The sequence below is a fragment of the Pseudoliparis swirei genome, chromosome 8 (genome assembly GCF_029220125.1).
Source record: "Pseudoliparis swirei isolate HS2019 ecotype Mariana Trench chromosome 8, NWPU_hadal_v1, whole genome shotgun sequence".
Lineage (NCBI taxonomy): Eukaryota > Metazoa > Chordata > Actinopteri > Perciformes > Liparidae > Pseudoliparis > Pseudoliparis swirei.
The window spans coordinates 9,278,271-9,298,263 of record NC_079395.1 but is presented as its reverse complement, the minus strand read 5'-3'; the positions used below and the strand labels follow the sequence as shown (position 1 = coordinate 9,298,263).

Here is a 19,993-nt window from a genome sequence, read left to right as displayed (position 1 = left end):
GGAAAAGAAAGAAAAGCTGATAAGCTGATTTTTAACCGATATATCTGAGTCAAAGTCCCTTTCCCTGTCATCATCATCATCATCATCCTCATCATCCTCATCATCATCATCCTCCCACACAGTTTATTTTCTCAGGTGAAAAAAACCTATTCCACACACACACTGGCTCCCTCAGATGCTCTTTATTAGGCTCCTGGATACACAGCTGTACTTTTATGCTGAGGAGTGTGTTTATGTATTTAAGGTTGAGACCTGGCTTGAGAATGGAAAACAATTTCAGCAAAAATAGTTCATAAATACAGTGTCATGGTAAAGAAATACCACCTCTGTGACTTTGCTATACCTATTGACAACGTACCATTCAACGATAATTAAAGACTTTACTCCAAAGACGTTTGGATCTCTCATCTGCAGCGTGACTGAACAGGGTCCTTCACTAAGACCTCTTTTTTGGGGGGGGTATTAACAGAGAAAACCCAAATGTTCTTCGTAAAAAAAAATCAGAATCTCTCAACTATATTATATCCGGGAAATTGCAAGCTATTTGCGTGTTTTTCCACTTAATTTGAAAACCACAGGTATTTATTTAACACTTTATTTTCTTTTTGCCCATTCATGACTATATTCATAATTTGTATCCATCTGAACTTCAAAAAACAGCAACAAAAGGAAACCCACTCCCATTCGGTCATTATTTCAGTTTAATGGATGTGTACACACACTTCACAAATACATGCTGAATTTGAAATTGTTAACACTCGGTGAGGACAACTTCTCACGAGCACTCTGTGTTCAACAACAATTAAAGTAACATTCACAATCAAGTTCAATTAAAACCACATGAATGTAGATCTAACATTTCACCAACTTAGACCACATTAGGTAGTTAGTGTTTTACTTTCAGTTAGTGAACCTTCACAGAAGGCATGATTTGTTTTGTGAAAAAAGCATCGAAGGAATATGCAGCTAGAGTGAAAAAAAAGAGTTTTAAAAAGATATTTCTGTCGGTCTAATTGAAGCTTCAATGGTTGATAAAACCCATAGACACGTGCAATTAAGATCTACAATTATACACTTATAAGACCTTGACTGTTTTGGTTTATTAAGAAATCAAAATATATTTTCTTTATAAACACCTGGACAAAGCAGGATGAAACAGAAGTAGGAAGAACATATCTGACCACACAAACCTTTTCTAAGGAACTACGGTTGCTTAATGTATGATCAAATGAATTAAATTATAAAGTGCACATACTAAAGCTCATGATACCAACCGCACAAGTTCCATTCTGTCTATAAATACAATACACATCCAGAAAGTCAATCCCCATGTGAAAATATAAAATATTAAATCTACAGTTCAGCATTTATTTACAGCCCGATAATAATACTTATTGGATAACAACAGGGGGAATAAATGCAACACATAGTATTACAGTCACGTAATTTAAATCATGCTGTAGCCTTCAAACAAAAGCAAAACACAATAACAGCACAGTGTATTTGGTTTGAGATATATGAGTGGTTTTTTTTAAGTAGATAGTACATTGACACCTCAACTTTCAAGACACACAATCAAGCTCTTATATGATGATATTATATGTCTAATAACAGTAGGTCCAACTGTGACATTGGCATTGTTTTCAAATGCCACATATGAGGTGATTGAACAAATAACAAACACAAACAACCGAAGCAGTTGAGTTGACAGATAATAATACAAAATATGTTATGAAATTTTTTTATTTTTACTTTTTCATTACTGCAGTCTAATGCATGATAGGACTATCCACGTGTAATCCCAATTAAACAAAACTTCTTTTGTCTCTATGTTGTTTTTGTATATTGCTGACATAAACTCAACAGTGGATAACATTACATTACATAACATGTCAGAACAGGGTTTGTGGGCTCGCCAGAATTACAGCCCATAGACTGAAAATTAAGGTAATTTACGTGGACAGGAAGGTTGGTCCAAGTGGCCACGGCTGAAGCCATCACATCGTTGTAGCCCTATAAAAAGACAGTGTACTGTAAATGGGATGACTTACTCAGTATGTATTTATATATATATATATATATATATATATATATATATATATATATATATATATATTTAGAGAGAGAAAGAGAGGGAGAAAGAGAGGCAGAGAGAGAGAGAGATACTGAGTTTCTTCTATGCTGCCCTGCCCAAAATGTGAGACATGCTTCCCCCTTGTGGATGTGTACAGGCTCAAAGTTTGTAGAAATGTAACAACTGAAACAGAACTGAAAAGAAGAGACACCAACCTCAACTATCAGTCATGGGCACACAAGATGAACGCCGTGATCTGCACATAGTTTTCTGTGAAAGAAAGCATACAAATATTAAATTGCTGAAGCTTCTCTGCAACATTAAAATAAGCTTAGAATTAGAACGTTAATATGATATTCAGAAAGTATGCATCATTTTTTCTTAAAGAACAATGAGAGCTGGATATTATTATTATTATTTTTCTTCTGTTGATTCTTTTTTAATTATTTTGTTATTAAGTTATAGGATCAGTAACCTGTATTTTCTCATTTAGTTTATTAGCCTATTACAGGCGAGGACTATGAACTCTACCTTGGTGTGAAGGCTGTGATGAAGAATTGGGTCAGAGAGCCACGGATGTCTCAAGGCCTCAGTTGCGCCTATCCTCCAACTGAAGACACACACAATACAAACATATATAATTTGCTAAAGAACACCACACAGCGCACACAGAGCGAGACGATGGTTACCTTTTATTCACAATGAGGAGTCTGGAGATGAAGTCTTTGGCTTCCTCAGTCGTATCCACAAACTCGTTTTCCTCAAAGTTCCACTTACAGGCCAAGATGTTGTTCAGAGTCTCGTTGTCGTCGTCGCCGAGGAAGGGACAGAGACCGCTCAGACTAACAGGAAGTCACAGATGGGCATTAGCATCAGTGTGTGAACGTGTGTGCGCGTGTTTGTGTGTTCACTTACAGCATGTAGGTGATGACGCCGAGGCTCCACATGTCTGTGTTGAACGACACAAAGTCGAAGTTGATGACTTCCGGAGCGAGAAACTCTGGAGTGCCAAAGTTCACTCGCAGCTTCTCTCGCGGTTTATATCTACGTTGTGGTAAAAGGGACAATCAGATTTTGTATTATTACAGCAGTCGATGAAAATGTCTACAAAATGGAATCAAACACTGGTACTTACATCCTAGCGAGACCGAAGTCGATGATTTTGACCTTATTTGTGATTCTGCTCACACAGAGAATGTTTTCTGGCTGAAATTTGAATAATTTCTGGATAAACTTAGAGAATGCGGAATATTTTATAATATTACAATAAATATGAGTGACTCCGTTACCTTTATATCTAAGTGCAGGATGTACATCTTGTGCATGTGCTGCAGGCCCTCACAAATCTGCTTGATGAAGAGAACAGCGTCCAGCTCCATCAAAGTGTAGTTTTGATCAATGATCCTGTCAAACAGCTCCCCTCCACCAACACTAGGGTTCAAGACAAATGCATACAAAACGCAGATCAAACACATGACATTCAAAGCAATTTAAATCTGCGGTAGTGTTTTATTTTAGCATATTTATCCAGAGAATACAATTATCAACAAACTTAACCAAAATTCTACTGGACATTAATGACGTAGTTTAAAATCTATGAAGGACAACTACTTCGTACACGGCGCTGTTTTGAAAGAATATGTGCTGAAAATATAAAAGAAGGAGCATACTATTCAAGTACAAGGATGATGTCATTCCTTGACTCATAAGCTGCATAGAGCTGGATCAGGCTGGCATGGTCCAGATTATTCATGACCTGGATCTCATTCTTCACCACCTCCTACCAAAAACACAGGCGCAGACAGACAGACAGACAAATGCAGAGGCAGACAAATCGACACAGTTGCAGACAAACACACAGACAAGCGAACACACACACACACACACACACACACACACACACAAACACGGACACGATGAGAGGTGTCAGCTGTTCTCTGCTATGAGACAATGCATCTTCTCTTCTAGGTCAAATATTTCTCACCTCAATGAGAAATATTCCCTGTGCTTCTGTTCCAAGTGGCCTTGTGGTGCATTCAAATGTGCATTGAAAACTGGGCCCCTTTGCTTTTAATATTATGTGGTGGGGCTCTCACTGTTGTATCCAAATAGGACTAAATCATCATGAGGATGCTGGACGTTACCTTTTCTTTCAGACTCCTGGCTTTGATGACCTTCACTGCCAAAGTGAGACCGGAGCAGTTTTCAACACATTTGTGCACCTGGCCAAAACGCCCCCTAGAAGAGAGGGAGAGAAGTAAATAAAGAATCCTTGAGTTGCAGAATCGCAGTCGCCAAATGTGTCCCCTCAAATCGTGCGTCACGGCCGTGGAACACGACAGAGACGGTGTTTCTATGACAAATTACAAACTGATCTTTTGTCAAACGGAGAGGTTTTATGACAGTGTTGAGTTAAATCTGTTATTTCATTAAATCTGAGCTAGGCTGTGTCTCCTCTTTGAAGGTTTGGATTAACACTTAGTGATTAGCTACCAGCTGGCACCAGGGATACTGTTTCACATAACACTCAGTCCTAGAGTAAAAATAACTGCAGGGACTCTGGAGTTATGAGGAGAGGAGAGGGGAAGGGTTACGCAATTATGCTTCATGGGAACCTCTTTCAACCTGCCTTTGATCTGCATTAGATAAACTAGTTGTTAATAGCTATAGATTTTTTTGACATGACTCAGAGATTTGAAAAGTACGGTGCTCACCCGCCCAAGACATCCTGCCAGTTGACGGTGTAGAAGTTGAAGATCTGGTTGGGCTTGACAGAAACAATGCGGTGATTGAAAGGAGCCGATGGAGGAGGAGAGGTGTCTAAAGTCGGATGGGAGACCGGAGAAAAGATATAATCTGTTTTAATAAATTATGAGCAATGTGAGAACATAGCTTCATTGTTAATCAACTACGGAGAGGCTTTTGGGTCGTTGCACGGCTGCCATAATCAAGTTAGCACGTTGTGCATTATCGTGCTATGATAAACATCAAATGCAGGCATAGTTGCAAAGTAAGATTGCATTTGAACACATCCTCTGGTGGCGACCTGCTTCATGTGCTTTATTCTACATCATACTACTGTACTACTCGCATACCGGGCATGAAGATCTATAGAAAGTGTTCAGGATTTAAGGTTTGAAATATAGCTCGACCAATACTGGATGTCTGAGGCCGCTTTTGATTTTGATTTTTTTTTTTAAGAATTGTGAAGATTTATACTAAGCAGGACATTTTACAGTCATAAATATCAACTTGTTAGTGCTCTCTGGTGGACGAACTATGAATTATAACCATGTTATTCAATGAAATAAAACCCACTCTCATGTTTGTATACTGCAGGTTCTTGTAGTTTATCAGCCACGATACACACCAATACCAATATATCTGTAATAAGATGGTATATTTGTAGTTCTAGTATTAAGTGATATACTAAACAAAAAACTGCTCTATGTGGGCATTATATTTCAAACTACACCGAATTATAGATACACTCACAGAGTCGTAACAGCCTCCTACATTTAGATGTTATCATGATTAACTGATTCTAGCTCTGCCTCATGATTAAAATGGGTAAATAAAGCTAAGATACTCAACATTTCTACTTCCTACCATGCTTAATTGTTGAGGAGTCCCGACTCACCAATAAAGTACCGCTCTGGTTTGTCATCCTCCTCCTCCTCATCATCCTCCTCCTCCTCTTCTGCATCTTTCTCTGCATCCTTCTCCTTTCTCTCTCTCTCCACCCTTTCTTTCAGGTTCAACTGGAACTGAACTCCATCTGCCATGAAGACGGCCCAGCCTTCAGACGCAAGCTTCTGCTCGCCCTCCTCGGGGTCTACCGCCTTCTCCTCCTCCTCTTCCTTCTCCTTCTTCTCCTCCACCACCACCACCTGGCTCTTTGTGTGTTCCTTCACAACAAAGAGTTGCTCGGTCACACAGAATTTGATGACCTTTGATTTCTGGTCATTACTGCTGTTGAAAAAATAATAATATTAATATTAAGGTTAGTTAGTTTTTCTGTCACTACAGCATAGTTTCTGGTACATATTGTGGATGTGGCTAAAGCCACAATATAATAGATTTTTCCAACACCATTGAGAATTAAGTCATAATATCAATGAACTTTCCGGACATTTGAGATACATACAGTGGATATAATAATAATTAATCATTCATTTATCTGTAAAACATAAGAAAACTGTTAAAGAAAATCAACATCACAATTTCCAAGAGCCCAAAGTGACATCAAATGCAAATATACTCAATTTGCTCTCGAACAAATTAAATCAAGTTTGTTATTTTAGCATAGAAATATACACAAGTGATAAAATTATTATCAACAAATTTCAAGAATATATTTATGTTGATCAATTTATGGATTCATTGATTCTTATTGGGGTTAAACATTTACTACCTTTTAGCAGTCGGCTCTTTTTTATCCTCATGGGCAGCAGGCAAGAGTAGGGCTTTGGCTACTTTTTTAGGAACCGCCGCTTCTTCCTCATCCTCCTTTTCTCCGACACCTTCCTCACTAACCGCTTCAACGACCTTGTGTTTCTCGTCCACGGCCGCTTGGGTATCTTCACGCAGGTAGTCCAACGATTTGCCAGCAGCGGTGTCGGGTTGTTGATCTTTCGGGAACACTCCAGCCTCCAAATCCAGATTCCCAGGGATGAGCTGGTGACCTGAATTCTCTGCATTTTCCCTGTTGAGTTTCTGCACCCCTTCGAGAAGCAACACTTGCTTCTTCAAGGAGATGTTTTCTACAAGAAGTCCAAACAGGATTCAGATGTTGTCTTTCACAACCTGTTAAATACTGGAAAAGGTTATAGGATATATTTCACTTTGACAATATGAGCTTGGTTTCTGTGTTACGGTGTAAATACTGTAGTTGGCCACAGCTGTACATGTAATAGGATATCACTCTAACGCTAAAAGGTCAAAATCATGCTTTTATTTATGTTCTGCCGCTGCTGTGTCTGCCTGATTAATTCAACTGTGCATCAGAGTTTAAGCACTGACATATTTCTGAGGAATAAAAGTATGTTGATCTCAGCACCTGCTGTGTCTGGAGGCTTCGTCTTCTTTTGAGCTTTCAGACCCTTTGGGCTCAATGTCCCATCTTTAGCTTTGTGGTCCTTTAACTGTGGAATACAAATCAAACAGTCAAAAAAGAAATGTGAACAATTCAGTTTATTGACATTTAATCTTGAAAATTTAGATTCAAGGAATATGTTGCAAGTTTTATTTTCTTCTGTTCCAGAAATTACCCCCTGTTTAAAATAAACAATTCAGCGATGTCATACTGCAATATTTACAAAGCTACATTTAAAAATCACAATGTATTTATGTTCTAATCAGTCCATATGCAGCCCTGTAAGCTAAAACATGAAGATCAAGGACCCAGAAAAGCAAAAGCACACACACTATCATTAATTTTCAAAAGACACACATACAGACTATAAGCACAATAAACCTACAAATTTGCCACATTTGCAAGAGGTGTAGTAATGTTTTGTTCCATGGAGCTTTATCTTGTGAGAAGTCATTCGAGAACTGGGTTCACATGCAGGAGTTATCTCTTGATTCCCTTTACTGGCTTTATTAGAGGTAGAGTTCTAGCAAAAAGACAAGATGGCAATGATTAGTCGGGTTATATGAAAAGGAAGAACATATCACATGTTAAGAACGAATGTCAACAAGAGAGACAGAAGGTTGATATGGTGAAGTTAGGGTCTCATGTAATGCACACAACATTAATCAAAAATATAATAAACAATTCAATGAAATGACAGCCGCAGTTTAATTTGATAAAGTCTGGGTCCCATGTAATCCACACGACACAACAAATCTATCAACATTACATATTACATAACAATAATAATTCAATGACATGACCTAAAATAATGACGAATGAGAAAATATAAGCAACACTTCCTCTGTTTTCATTTTACAGATTAGCACATGTGTTGCCCACCTCCATGACCAGACTGACTTGCTTAATGGCAGGCCTGTGATTATTCATAGCAGATGGATAGACAGCAGCGAGCCAGTGAATTTATAGCTTATCACTTGTCGCACTCAGCGATGGAATGCAATGCTGACCCTGAGTGGAAAATATTACAAGCAACCGTAGGCTGTTGTTCAAATTTTTCAGCTGAGGAAACTCACTGAACACTCTCTGATCGGGTCAGCATCGTCTCCAATTCTGTGCGTCTCACATTTGTTCTACGAATGCTGTCGTGAGGTAAACAGCAGCGGGTATATTTCCAGTAAAGTGCTTCCCCAGTGACAGCTGGGTTTTCCAGAGTTCAAAACTCTAATTGGGAGTTTGGAGAAAGCGTGAGAAGGCCATAGTAATAGCAGTTGTGAGGTATGTCACACCTCTCGAGTTGGAGGAAGATGGAGCTACCACCTGGTAGGCGCTCTGATGACCACAGAAATACCCGGAAATGTGAGTCACATAGAAGCCGTCAGTGGTATGTGGTCATTAATCAACAGGATATAATGTAGCCATAAAATCATGATCCAAACTTGTAATTGGCTTGAGCGTGTCATATCTTAAATTAACACAAATGTCAATACAAAAAAGCCTGACTGTCCTGTTGTGCACTATGACATTGATATCCCTTCCAGTATGCAATAACCTAGCGTTACAACCACTCAGATGAGTTTATTATTGTAGGTCATAGAGGAAAAGAGAAATGTTCACAGGTCCGTAAATGCAATTCATGCTGTTGATGCTAAGCAGTACTCAGTGACCTTAGAATGACACCTGCAGTTGGATTTGGATGTGACTTAAGTTTCACAAGTAAAACATGTTTGATTCAGCAAAGCCACCATTGAAACTAGAAACATTAAATTAGTTAGAATTCTGGATGATGGAAAGAGCAAAAAGAGGGAGATTACTTTTGTATTTTTTTAACATGTCCCGGTATTTCCTAAAACAATGTGTTAATAACAGACCTTTGCTGGAACCTCTCAATTAAATGTGTTTTAGCAGCATTATCAGCAGGATTCCTAATACAATATTTTAAGGAGCTATTTTACACTGCAGTCTAGTATATAATAACATGGCATAGACGTAAACCAATACCCCTGTTATCTAATGTACAACAGTGGAAACTAGTCATATAAAACACATACCCCTACTGGCAGGGTAGAAATATGCCTAGTCAGGGTTGGAGAGTGAAAGGGAAAAAGACTGACTCATCACAATTTGTTGATACCTGACTTCTGGGGAAACTAAGGTTCAAATATCTTTTAGAGCACAAACACTGCAGTCCCGATCCAAAAACAGCATCTCTAAACCGGGACGCTCACATTTCACCCCTGGCCTCATCTCTCGTGTCTTGCCGGGGTTACCAGTGTGCCTCACGCCAAGGAGGCCATGTGGCACTCAGCATGGGCAGAGAGCCAACAAGTATAAATGTGAGTTATATTGGGGTTTCATGTGAACTATAAGTGACATATTTATTGTGCAGCAGCTTACAGAACACAATACAATTAGCATTAACAACCTTTAATCAGCAGTTGGCACTTGGCAAATCCCAGACATTAGCTTTTTAACCTAGCCCTATTATGCAACACACACAAGCCAAGTCCCATTCATAGGCAAGAGTTGAACTGTTAGTCGTCAGCTTTGCTGCTATGATCAATTTCACATGTGGTGCCAGCAACAACAAGAAGAGCAAGATATGTGTGAGAGCTGAGAAATCAAAGTCAGCAAGGAACATATATAGCATCTTTTGCAACAATACGACAAGACAAGATGTCCTTCGTGGTGGATGGTCTGAGATTGCATGGCCATACAAACTGGCAGACATATTAAACCCTTAATTCAGATCACATTTTAGGTCAAATGTATCCAAAACCTACTTCATCCAAAATAGATAAATAGCCAAAATATATTTTTGAGTTTGGGCGTAACACTTCAGGCTCTTAGTCTCACCTTGTCAAGCTTCTTGTTTATTGTGTCCGTAGAGGATCTCCTCTTCACGGCTTGCTTGCTTTTACTGTCTTTGGGTTTGGAGCCCTTCTGAGCAGCAGCGCCATGAGAAATCAGCTCCATAACCCTGGAATTCTTCACCGTCTCCCCAATGAAGCTGATCACCTGCTGCATGCTGAGGACCAGCTTTTCCATCCCTTCGAGCTTCTGAGTCTGCTGCTCGGACCGCTGGTTCACCACCAACATTATGGTGCTCATCTCTTGGCATATCTTCCTCACCTCTTGCCCCATGAACTGGGTCTGGTTCCCCATTTTGGGTGGCATATGGATCTCCTCTTTCTCAACCTTCAGATTCTCCATATCCATTTCAATGACGTCAATGTCCTGAGACATGCTATCTAATCGGTTCAGGACCTTTTCTTGAATGTTGATGAGCTTGTCCATCTTGCCACTGAGTGACTCAATCCGGTTTTGGATGAGGTCAAAACTTGCACCGTTGCCATCTCCTCCTATGTTCTTTACCGAGGAACTCATGGCTTCCGGTGATATAAAAATCACGTTAAGACACCGACTTGAGACAAAAATAGGACCAATAATGTCCGTAAAACAGAACAAAATACTTTTTTTAAAATCTTAGCCAGCTCTACCCTTTGAGTGCAAACTAATTTAGAAAGAAAAAGTGGTAACACACATTTTTCTTAAAGATCACAAGTCGACAACAGTGCTGCTGAAAGTAAAGTGAGCTCTGACTAGTATCAAGCACCAACAAAAAACTTCTCCTTTTCTTTCACACTTTATCCCTGGCGTCTTGCTTCTCTCCACACTAGAAATGATATTAAGAATGGAGTGAGCCGGTGTCCATAAATGCAAATGGACAGTCTACGTCAGCAGGGGTCAAGTGTTTGGGGTGGGGGCTTGGCACGGCTCGGGCTATGAGACATTTGAGAGGCTTCAAGTGTTAAGCCCACCTCCGTCACTCCCCTGCTAGGTGTCAAAATGGTTACTGTACACAGAACCTCTTCAGTGGGACAATGCTCATTCGGTTTCACAGTTTTTCCGATTCAAATGGCAATGACTTCATCTGTGACAGATGGACACGTCGGGTCTAGGCTTGAGTGGACAAACAAAGCACAGGTTGTGTTGACACTGAAATGCTGCCTGTTATGTGACTCAGCTGAACTGTTGAAACTTTACCGATTCGCCCTCTTAGCTCTTGAATGCTTGTAACTTGCCTGTAGTGTCAAGGGAAAAGAGACCTAGAGTAAGACGTTTAGCCCTTCTGCTGAAAGAAGAGATGGGTAACATGGGTGATTAATATGATGCCTACTCACTGACAAAAACATCCATCAATAACCTCTCTTAAGAGAGTATGGGATCTATTTAAAGTAAGCTCTTGTAATATGACCTTAATCCATGTTCCCTTTGAATCAGAATATGTCTGATTTATTCTCATAACAACATGTGTTTATGGCAACAGACAGGGTTATACGGATATGAGATTCCTAAGCAAACACTGAATACAGTATAGTCGATATATTCTACTCTAGATAGTAGATGTTGCAATGCACTTGTAGCTGTGCATGAATTCATGGGTGATAGAGTTTAAGAGCAATCCAGCATTGCGCGAGCCACCATGAATTACTTTTGACACGCAGACGGCATACCTCCGCCAACCTCCGCCCCCACTAGGATGGGGCTGTGAACTTGGCAGTGGACTCGAGTGGGGTAAGGCGAGGGGAAGTGAACGAGAAGGAGTTTAATGACAAGTCACCGCATCAGCTTGCATATGACTCTCTTGCAAGATGGCTTCAGCGGAAAAACCAAGAGATTCTGCCAGGGCAGAAACAGATGGGAGTGAAATCAACCATCAATCACTTCAGGATGACAGGGAGGACACACCTGTCCTTGGATGCCAACAGATGACAGACAACATATGTCATTTGCAGCTTGGTGTGTCAATTTCTTATGAATGGGTGTGCAAAGAACAGATAGACTGGATTTCATCCACACAGGCACAACGAAGAATGTTAAGTATTATTCTACAAAAGAACGACAAAAATAAATGGATCCTGCCACACTGTGTTAGAACTGTTATTTTGCTGCACAAAAAGGTTACCGTGCACGACCATGATGTCTTTCATTGCTTCGAGGTAGAGAGCACTTTAAGTTTTGTTAAACCCCACAGGGGATGTAAACAACCCCATAACATCTGAAGCGTATTACATAAAGCAAATATCTTGTTTATATCACTTACACTTTCCAGTGAAACTAATGCCAAAGAAAGTAACAACATCAAGACTTGTGCCCAAAGTCCTCTCTCACCCTCTTTGCTAAGCTCCAGTGTCCACACATACTGAGCACACAAGCCGGCAGGTGAGAATTCCCTGCCCGTCTAGTGGTGTATGAAAAAAATTTTGTTTAGTTAATGTAACGGTAAAATGATTAGGCGGTTTGGAGGCATTGACAGCTGCATGAATGTTCAGAACATTTGTGTGTGTGACCTGGTTGAGCTTCTCTGTGGATTGTCACCTCGTCACGGAGGAGAAGCTTGTGTGTTCCTGAGATCCAGAGAGCGCCGCCATCTGGAGCCATGCTCCTGGTAGGTTCGCCCATGGTGGTCAGGTCGGGGAGGAGGTCTTTCTCAAAGAGCAAGGGCAAACAATACCTCAACGGTGATACAGGCGGATGATGATGGCTGGCTTTTAGGGAGCGTCGCTCCAACTGGGAAGGCTGCAACAGAAAAGGGCCCCCAGTATCCTGGACCCCATCCCATGCTACTGGATCCTGACAGAGATCTGTTAATGACGTGGGGTGGCTGTCTGTGAACCAGTCTTCCAAAGTTAAACAGAGTCACGCCAACTCGAGTGTCTGCCAAAGATGACCTGGCAGATGTCAAGAGTGGAAAATGTAAAGGTAAAATGATATACAGCAGGGGTCTTAGCGCCTTTTAAGTCAGTGAAACAGAAGTTAGAGCGTCTTCAGTTTCTCTAGAGGGACGTATTTCACAGTGAATACAGCCAACAGTTACCATAGGTATTCAAATCAAGTCTTTCGTATTTGATTGGAATGCTAAAAAGTTTGCAGGTTAGAGTATGGCGTGAAAGCTACAAAGGACTGTTGTCTGCACACCAGACGACAAATTTAACTTGCATTCATTTGAATGGTCAGCAGGGGGCGAATCTGTTTGCAAAAAGAAGTTGAATTACATAAAAGTCTATGTGATTATTATCCTGCTTCTCGTTGGATTTATTATCTCAGTAAACATTGTAAACGTGAGTCTATGGTTTCAATCGCTAGCTTAAAGTCTTCTTCAAAACAGCATGCTGTTCAATTAAAGTAAAACAGACAATAACAGAAGGGTAGGTTAAGGGTGTGGCTACATTGTGATTGACAGCCATTGTTCAGTCGGCGAGTTGTCCGTTTTTTGTTGCATTTACATTGTTAACCATTTCATAGTGTGTTTTCACTTAATCAAAGTTAATTGTAACATTTTCGTTCTACACCGTAAAATTGCCAGTCAATTTAACACTGAGCCAGTAAACATATGGTTCCCTATCTTAAGAGTGTTAAAGTAACACTGACATTTCAGAGTTAACACAACTCTGGTAAGAGATATTATTCTACACTGAGAAGTGTTCATTTTGATTAACACTAGTCCGAGTTTCAAATGTAAATAACACTAGTGTTATTAACATTTTTATAAATTAACACTTCTCAGTTTAATGTTATCACTATGTTCAGTGTTAATTTACATTCAATTACAGCCCTCTGCAATTCTATATTTCAAGGCACAAAAACAGCTCGAGTGTAAGTTGAAAACAGTATAGAGTTATTCTAAGATGTTGCTTCTGCTGAAATATCAACATTTGATATAAAAAAGTGAATTAAAACGGGCGTGATGAAACTCAATTTGAAAGGAGAAGGAGGGGGCGGAGCTTTCCAAAGTAACAGTGAACGTTGTCATTACTGGGGTTTTTACTCTGGCTCTAGTTGTAATGACTCTGACAGTCAATTCACTTTAACACTACATTTTTAACACTGGGGAATTTACTGTGTATAACAAAGTCCAAAAAAAACAAGATGGTTTCCCAGAGCCCACGCTGTCATCTACAAAAATTTTACTTTTGTCTGACCAAGCCCAAAATCTAAAGATAATACATTTTCAATGATAAAGGACCGAGATACAAACTGTATATCTTAGCAGGAGGCTATAGGACCAGAGAATATATTCTCCATTTTTCCTTGATTATGCGATCATGAGAACACTTTTGATCAAAACATGATCATGGTAAAAATTAATAAAGACCAAATAAAGTAGTTGATGCCAGATGGTGACATGACATAACCCCCCGTAAGTAAAAAGAGTTTAAATAAATGTAAGTCGTGTTATTACGTCATCGTGAATACAAGTCAGTACTTGTGGGAGGTACAGTCCGGTTGAATAATGTGACCTGCGTGGCCTTCTGTTTTAGGCTTTTTATTTGGCACAGGGACAAGGTGAACTGTTGAGAAGGGGGCACCACCTCCACAACAGAGAACACAATGCCCTGGGAGGCAGCAGCGCTGTGTGCTGTGGCTACTGTCCAGTCACCTCACCAGTCTCCACTCACACTTCACAAAGCCGGCCTGCTCTGGCTATACTTTCGCTTGGAAACTTGTTGGCTTAAATGTGTGACAGCGGTGAAACTTGATTCCTTGGTTAATGGCGAAGACGCCTCTACTGTTCTTTCCCTCTCATGTTTTCTCTTGGCATGTACAGTAAACATATTCTGCTTATGCGCATTAGACTATTTGGATTTCTTGATATCCGGTTATTAAAAGGACCTAATGCTGATTCCCCACACATACATGTGTATTGCACATGTCTGTTTCCAATGTGATAAATATATCACGTCTAAAGTAAATCCAAATATTGAGAGATTTTATTGGATATGCACTGGTGCCTTTTTTTATAATAACTAAATTATGTAAACTGTAAAAAAAAGTTTTTAAAATGTTATGAATGGTAAACATGCTTTTATCTTGACACGGCTGGACTACTGTGAGGTTCTTTATGGAGGTGTTAGCTAGGCCTCCCTTCAGAATCCTTCCATCACAGGATTAAATGACCACAAGCACCTCGCTCTGACGTCTGTGGTCAATCCTTTGCCAGACCGGTTTTTACCCACCTGAAGGACATCCCAGGACCTCTGCTGGACCCCTCGCAGTTACCAGGCAAACAGGTCGGTGGATGATGCAGTCAACATGGGACTGCTCCACATCCTGCAGCACCTACGCAAAGACCCTGTATGTGACCTTAAGCTCGGTGTTCAACACCACAATAGACTATGTGTTTCCTGTGCTACTTCAACACTATAATAATCCAGTCCGTTCTCTGCACATCCATCTCTGTCTGGTTTCAATCAGCCAACAAACAAGAAAAGGAACACACTACAACAGATAATCAGAGTGACAGAGAAAAGAACAATGGTGCCAACCTACCCTCCATACAGGAAACATCACTGCAGAGCCCCCTCACACAAACAGTTTGAACTTCTCCCGCTAGAGAACACTGTACGCCAAAACAACCTGACACACGAGCAGCTACTTCCAACCGGCCGTCACTCTGATGAACACTATCCCTTACCCTATCAATCACTCACTGTCAAAATATCCAATGCTGCTATTATAAATTATTATTCTACAGTTTTTAATGTACAAATGTTTGAACATGTACTTCATCTGTCAATGTAAATGTAAATAGACATATTCAGTCCATGTATATCCACTCAGTATGTCTGTGTAAGCTGGACAAATGATGTATACCTAGATACTTGGCCAATGAAGATGATTCCAATTCTGAATCTGAATGCTGCAGCTCGTCTTTTAACAGGAAAACGCAGGCGAGAGCCGTCCATCACTGGCTTTCTACCACACTCCGAAGCTCAAAACTCAGATTTAGGATGATACTCCACCCAGAAACTTTTAGGTTTGAAACACAGTTTTCAAAGAGGGAAGAAATATCATCAATAGAAACAACTCCTGCAGCCTAATACATATGTCTGACATGGAACACACCAGAGGATTGTGGGGCAGAGTGGGCTCATTTTTGTTGTGTGCATCTGCAACTCAAGATTATATTCACTATTGATTACATTGTTTTTTGATCAAATATCTATCAAGATTTCTTAGAGCCGTAGGACACATGTTTAGATTGAGCCTTTGGTCTGACCAACAGTTGACAAACCCAAAGGTACTCGGTTTACCATTGAGCACAAGTAATCGTACTTGTTCTTAAGAAATCATTTCAGTCAAATACAGTGAGGCCTGTACTTGAGGAAGATATTCCCAGATGCACTATTATTATCTGTGTGGAAACTCAGGAAGGTTTTATGTTGAGGAAGTCAAAGAGTATTAAAGGTAGTGGCAGAATGCAAGGAAGGAAAGCTTAGTCACATACTTGTTGATGCAAAGAAGTAAATGTCAGTGTGAGTCTCCTGAATGCCAAAAGAGGAATGGAAACCAGAGAGGTGCCCGTCAGCTTGTCTCTGAGACCTAATGTCTGACGGCTTTAAGTCTCTGTATATATGTGTATTCAGGTGTGTAACGTCTGCATTAATTGGCATTCTACTATGTGAAACAGGTCATGTGAGACTGAGCCATGACTAATTGTTTTAAGGGAAGGCATATAACTGAATAAAAGCTCTCTTTCCCTGATCCTGAAAGGTTTTCAGTCTGTAGCTTGTCCCACCACATGCTCTGTCCCCAATGATATTTCACAGTAGCAAAGCAGAAATCACTAGATGGCAGCAAAACACTCCCCTAACTGTCAGCTCGTTGTTCCTTCACAGCAGATTCTCTAAACTCGTCACTCATAAACACCATCAACTCCTGATCTCATGTTTTATCCTTCCTGCTGCTGTCTATAACAGAGTAAAACGCTCGTGCATCATGATTACCGGTCTCATCTTTCCTTTAAATACGAAGCACCACAAGGATTACCCACCATATGTTGGGCTAACTAATTAAATTAAATGTGACATTTAGCTGGAGGATAAGGTGGGAAAAGTGAGTGCAAGGGTAAGCAGATAATACACAAAGAAAATATATTTGAAAGACAAGACAAAAATTACTAAATATTCAATTTTATTTTAAAGACCTCAGAAGAAATGTTATAAGTAATATTCTAAGTAGCTAATACATAGATATCAATTAGATACGGACATGTACTAATTTTAATAGTTATAGTGGTAAAAGTATATCTCTCCCTCTGAAGACAGGATATATTGTATTAATAACTGGTCAAGGCATTCTGCTTAAAGTACATTGAGAAGCATCGCACAACTATTCATTGCTGAAAACAGTGAATTATGTGATTTTCTGCAGTACACACTATATTGCTGTTCATCTGATGCATACTATTTTAAACAATCAAATAAATCATGCAGGAATCTTAATTATAAGTTAGCAAATCAAGCGAAGTCTTTTGTTTTGTAATCTCTCAATAGGATGCTTGACAATACAATTTGGTGAATTTTCGATATAATATAATATAATACAACTTCACTCTCCACAAAGGTGTAAAACTGTTTTTCACCCGCCTTTGTCGTTCATTAAAACAAACACACACACACACACACATTTGTGTCAATAAAACACACAATCCAAAAGTGAGCTATATTCACAGCCCTATACTAAATCAAAAAACACCATTACGACGACGTTCATCTTCTAGTCATGTTCCTTTGACCAACATGTGTGAGTGTTCCTCAGCTGCCTGGATGTACCTGGATGGCCGGTGAATTGGCTGCTCTGCGCTTCCTCCTGCAGCAGAGTAAACCTCGCAGCCTGCTCCAGAGGAAAGAGGCCACCAGACACATGCTGTTGAGGAGCCAGGTGTTCCAGCCAGTGACAACGTTCTCCATGGCTATAACTCTACTCTTCACGGAGCCTCGCTTTTCCTATCTTTAACTACCAAGGCGCTCTTGGAGCTTTGGGAGAAGAGTTTCAAGAGGAGAGGAAGAAGAGATGACGAGGACCAACCTGATCATCCCTCCACAGCCTCTTTTAATTCAGTCAACACTCCCATCAGCACTTAGAGCCAAAGGACGGGCAGTTCGTCCTCATGGTAAGAGAGTGACAGGTGCCACAAAGGGTGTCGAGCTCATTCGGAGACCATCACACTCTCACATCTTCTAATCCTTCCATCTTCAATACAAAGCAGTTTTATTCTCCTCTCAGAAAATATCTGGATGGATGATACACTCCACCGACAACTAAATGTATCTTTAACACAGTAGATGTAATGTAAACAAATGCCCTGTGCTATTGGATTACTGTTCCAAATGTCATACAGACTATCGCCATGGGAGCTTCTACTCAAAACTCTCAACTGAGGCAATTTTATCTTATACTCTTTAAACCCCGAAGTGTTGTGTAAATACTAAAATAACATTATGAAATGGCAATCCTAATGAATAATTAAGTGAAAGAAAATTATAGGAATAAGGGATCTCTCAGGACTTCTAAACACAACAAAAGAATCTCTTGTGCAACAACGACCCTTTGGCTGTGAAGGTCATATGGCCACGAGTTCAAGAATGCATCATCTGGCTGACCAGCCAATCACAGCGATGTACAGCATGTCTGGAGAGCGCCGGGGCCTCCTCGGGCTTCGACATTGGCTCCGCCAAATACAATAATGAACTCTGAAGGTGCGCTCGCTGCTTTAATTAATCTCTCAGCTGGGCGAGAAAAGCAAAACTGCTCTTTAATTACTCGCAATGTCTCAGTTTACTGTGGAGTAGATTACTCACGTTGCAATTGCAGCAAATGTGGTTAGTTGAATCCAAGACAAAATGTTTGACACTATTTTTGGCTCTCTTTGGTTATCACATGATTTGGCACATTGATAGCATTTTTATTTTGGGAGCATCTGTTTCTCAGGTGAACCCCCAAGTTATTCCCCAGGCATTACACGGCAGCCCAGCGCTCCGAATGCTCAAGATAAGTCCAATGCACGTCTCATACCTACATCTGATCATCTTATATTACAAACTATTACTTAAGACATGTGGCTCTTATTTACTGTGCTTTAGGTATTACCATAATTGTGTCATATTTAGATAGATAGATAGATATATACTTTATTAATCCCCAAGGGGAAATTTGTCGTAGCAGTAGCAGCACCAATAAACCAAACACACAAGAATAAAAAAATACAAAATAAAATATAAAATATAAAAAACAGGGATGAAAGATATAGAAGCATACAAAGCAAAATATAAAATATCCATCACATTGCTTGTTGCAGCCTTATTAAATCATTGCTAAAAATACATAAAAACAGTAAAAACTGTCTCAAAGTATTATTCTTACTATAATGAGAGCATCAGCACTGTAGTGTATGTGTGTGTAGTTACAATACTTAATTATATGAATATCTATTATGATTTTTGATGACATTAACTGGTGTCATATTGGTGTAAAATAGATAAATTGAGGTTAAAGTATATATTGCTTGCAAGGAATGGATTTGTTCTGCATTAGTCGATTCTGTACACGGTTGCCATGAATTAATCGGTCACCCCATTTCTAGATGAAAGGTGAACAGAGTCAGATTTGACACCTTATGATAGTGCTGCCTTCATAAACTCACCATGGGAAATATTTTTACTTTAGTTATTAATAAAAACAAACAAGTGATATGTGCTTTGTCCTGAGGTTAAAGTTAATCCTCAGATATGATGACCTAGTCACATTTAATGTATCTCTAGAGGACACAGTAGCTGGGTTTAGATTACACACAGGATGGTGGTCGTGATGGCGGCTTGTTAATCAAGAGTAAAGACGAGGACCAGAGAGAGAAAAGTGTGCAACATGGTGTTGAGAAAGCGTAGAAGACTGATGGGCCCTTTAAATGCATTATATATGTTACCCCTGTGGAGGAAAAGGTGGATAATTTGAGATCAAGTCTAAGAAGTGGTATAAAT

General features: G+C 39.8%; 1 protein-coding gene across 3 annotated transcripts; it reads right to left on the bottom strand.

Annotated features, from left to right (window-relative positions):
• Positions 1–683: 683 nt before the first annotated feature.
• On the bottom strand, positions 684–10,812 carry mylk4a (myosin light chain kinase family, member 4a). 3 transcript variants are annotated; one of them, XM_056421853.1, is made up of 15 exons: positions 10,026–10,812; positions 7,555–7,692; positions 7,134–7,218; positions 6,489–6,837; positions 5,715–6,046; positions 4,789–4,894; positions 4,219–4,312; positions 3,745–3,854; positions 3,364–3,505; positions 3,210–3,280; positions 2,990–3,118; positions 2,764–2,916; positions 2,606–2,684; positions 2,290–2,344; positions 684–2,013 (listed from the first exon to the last, which is right to left on the bottom strand). In XM_056421853.1, exons 1-14 carry the CDS (start codon positions 10,554–10,556, stop codon positions 2,291–2,293), a joined length of 2,373 nt encoding a protein of 790 aa, XP_056277828.1. In that variant the 5' UTR covers positions 10,557–10,812; the 3' UTR covers positions 684–2,013; position 2,290. The 3 variants fall into 3 exon arrangements, with proteins under 3 accessions (XP_056277828.1, XP_056277830.1, XP_056277831.1); XM_056421855.1 differs by having other exon boundaries at positions 5,715–6,043; XM_056421856.1 differs by lacking the exon at positions 7,555–7,692.
• Between the last annotated feature and the right edge of the window lie 9,181 nt (positions 10,813–19,993).

Excerpts from the sequence above, each read along its gene's own strand:
- mylk4a (XM_056421853.1), bottom strand. The coding sequence starts at position 10,556 with ATGAGTTCCTCGGTAAAGAACATAGGAGGAGATGGCAACGGTGCAAGT. Across the intron at positions 7,219-7,554 it reads CTTGCAAATGTGGCAAATTT|TTAAAGGACCACAAAGCTAA; the intron begins GTAGGTTTATTG and ends TGTATTCCACAG. Across the intron at positions 2,917-2,989 it reads GGCGTCATCACCTACATGCT|TCTGAGCGGTCTCTGTCCCT; the intron begins GTAAGTGAACAC and ends ACTTCCTGTTAG.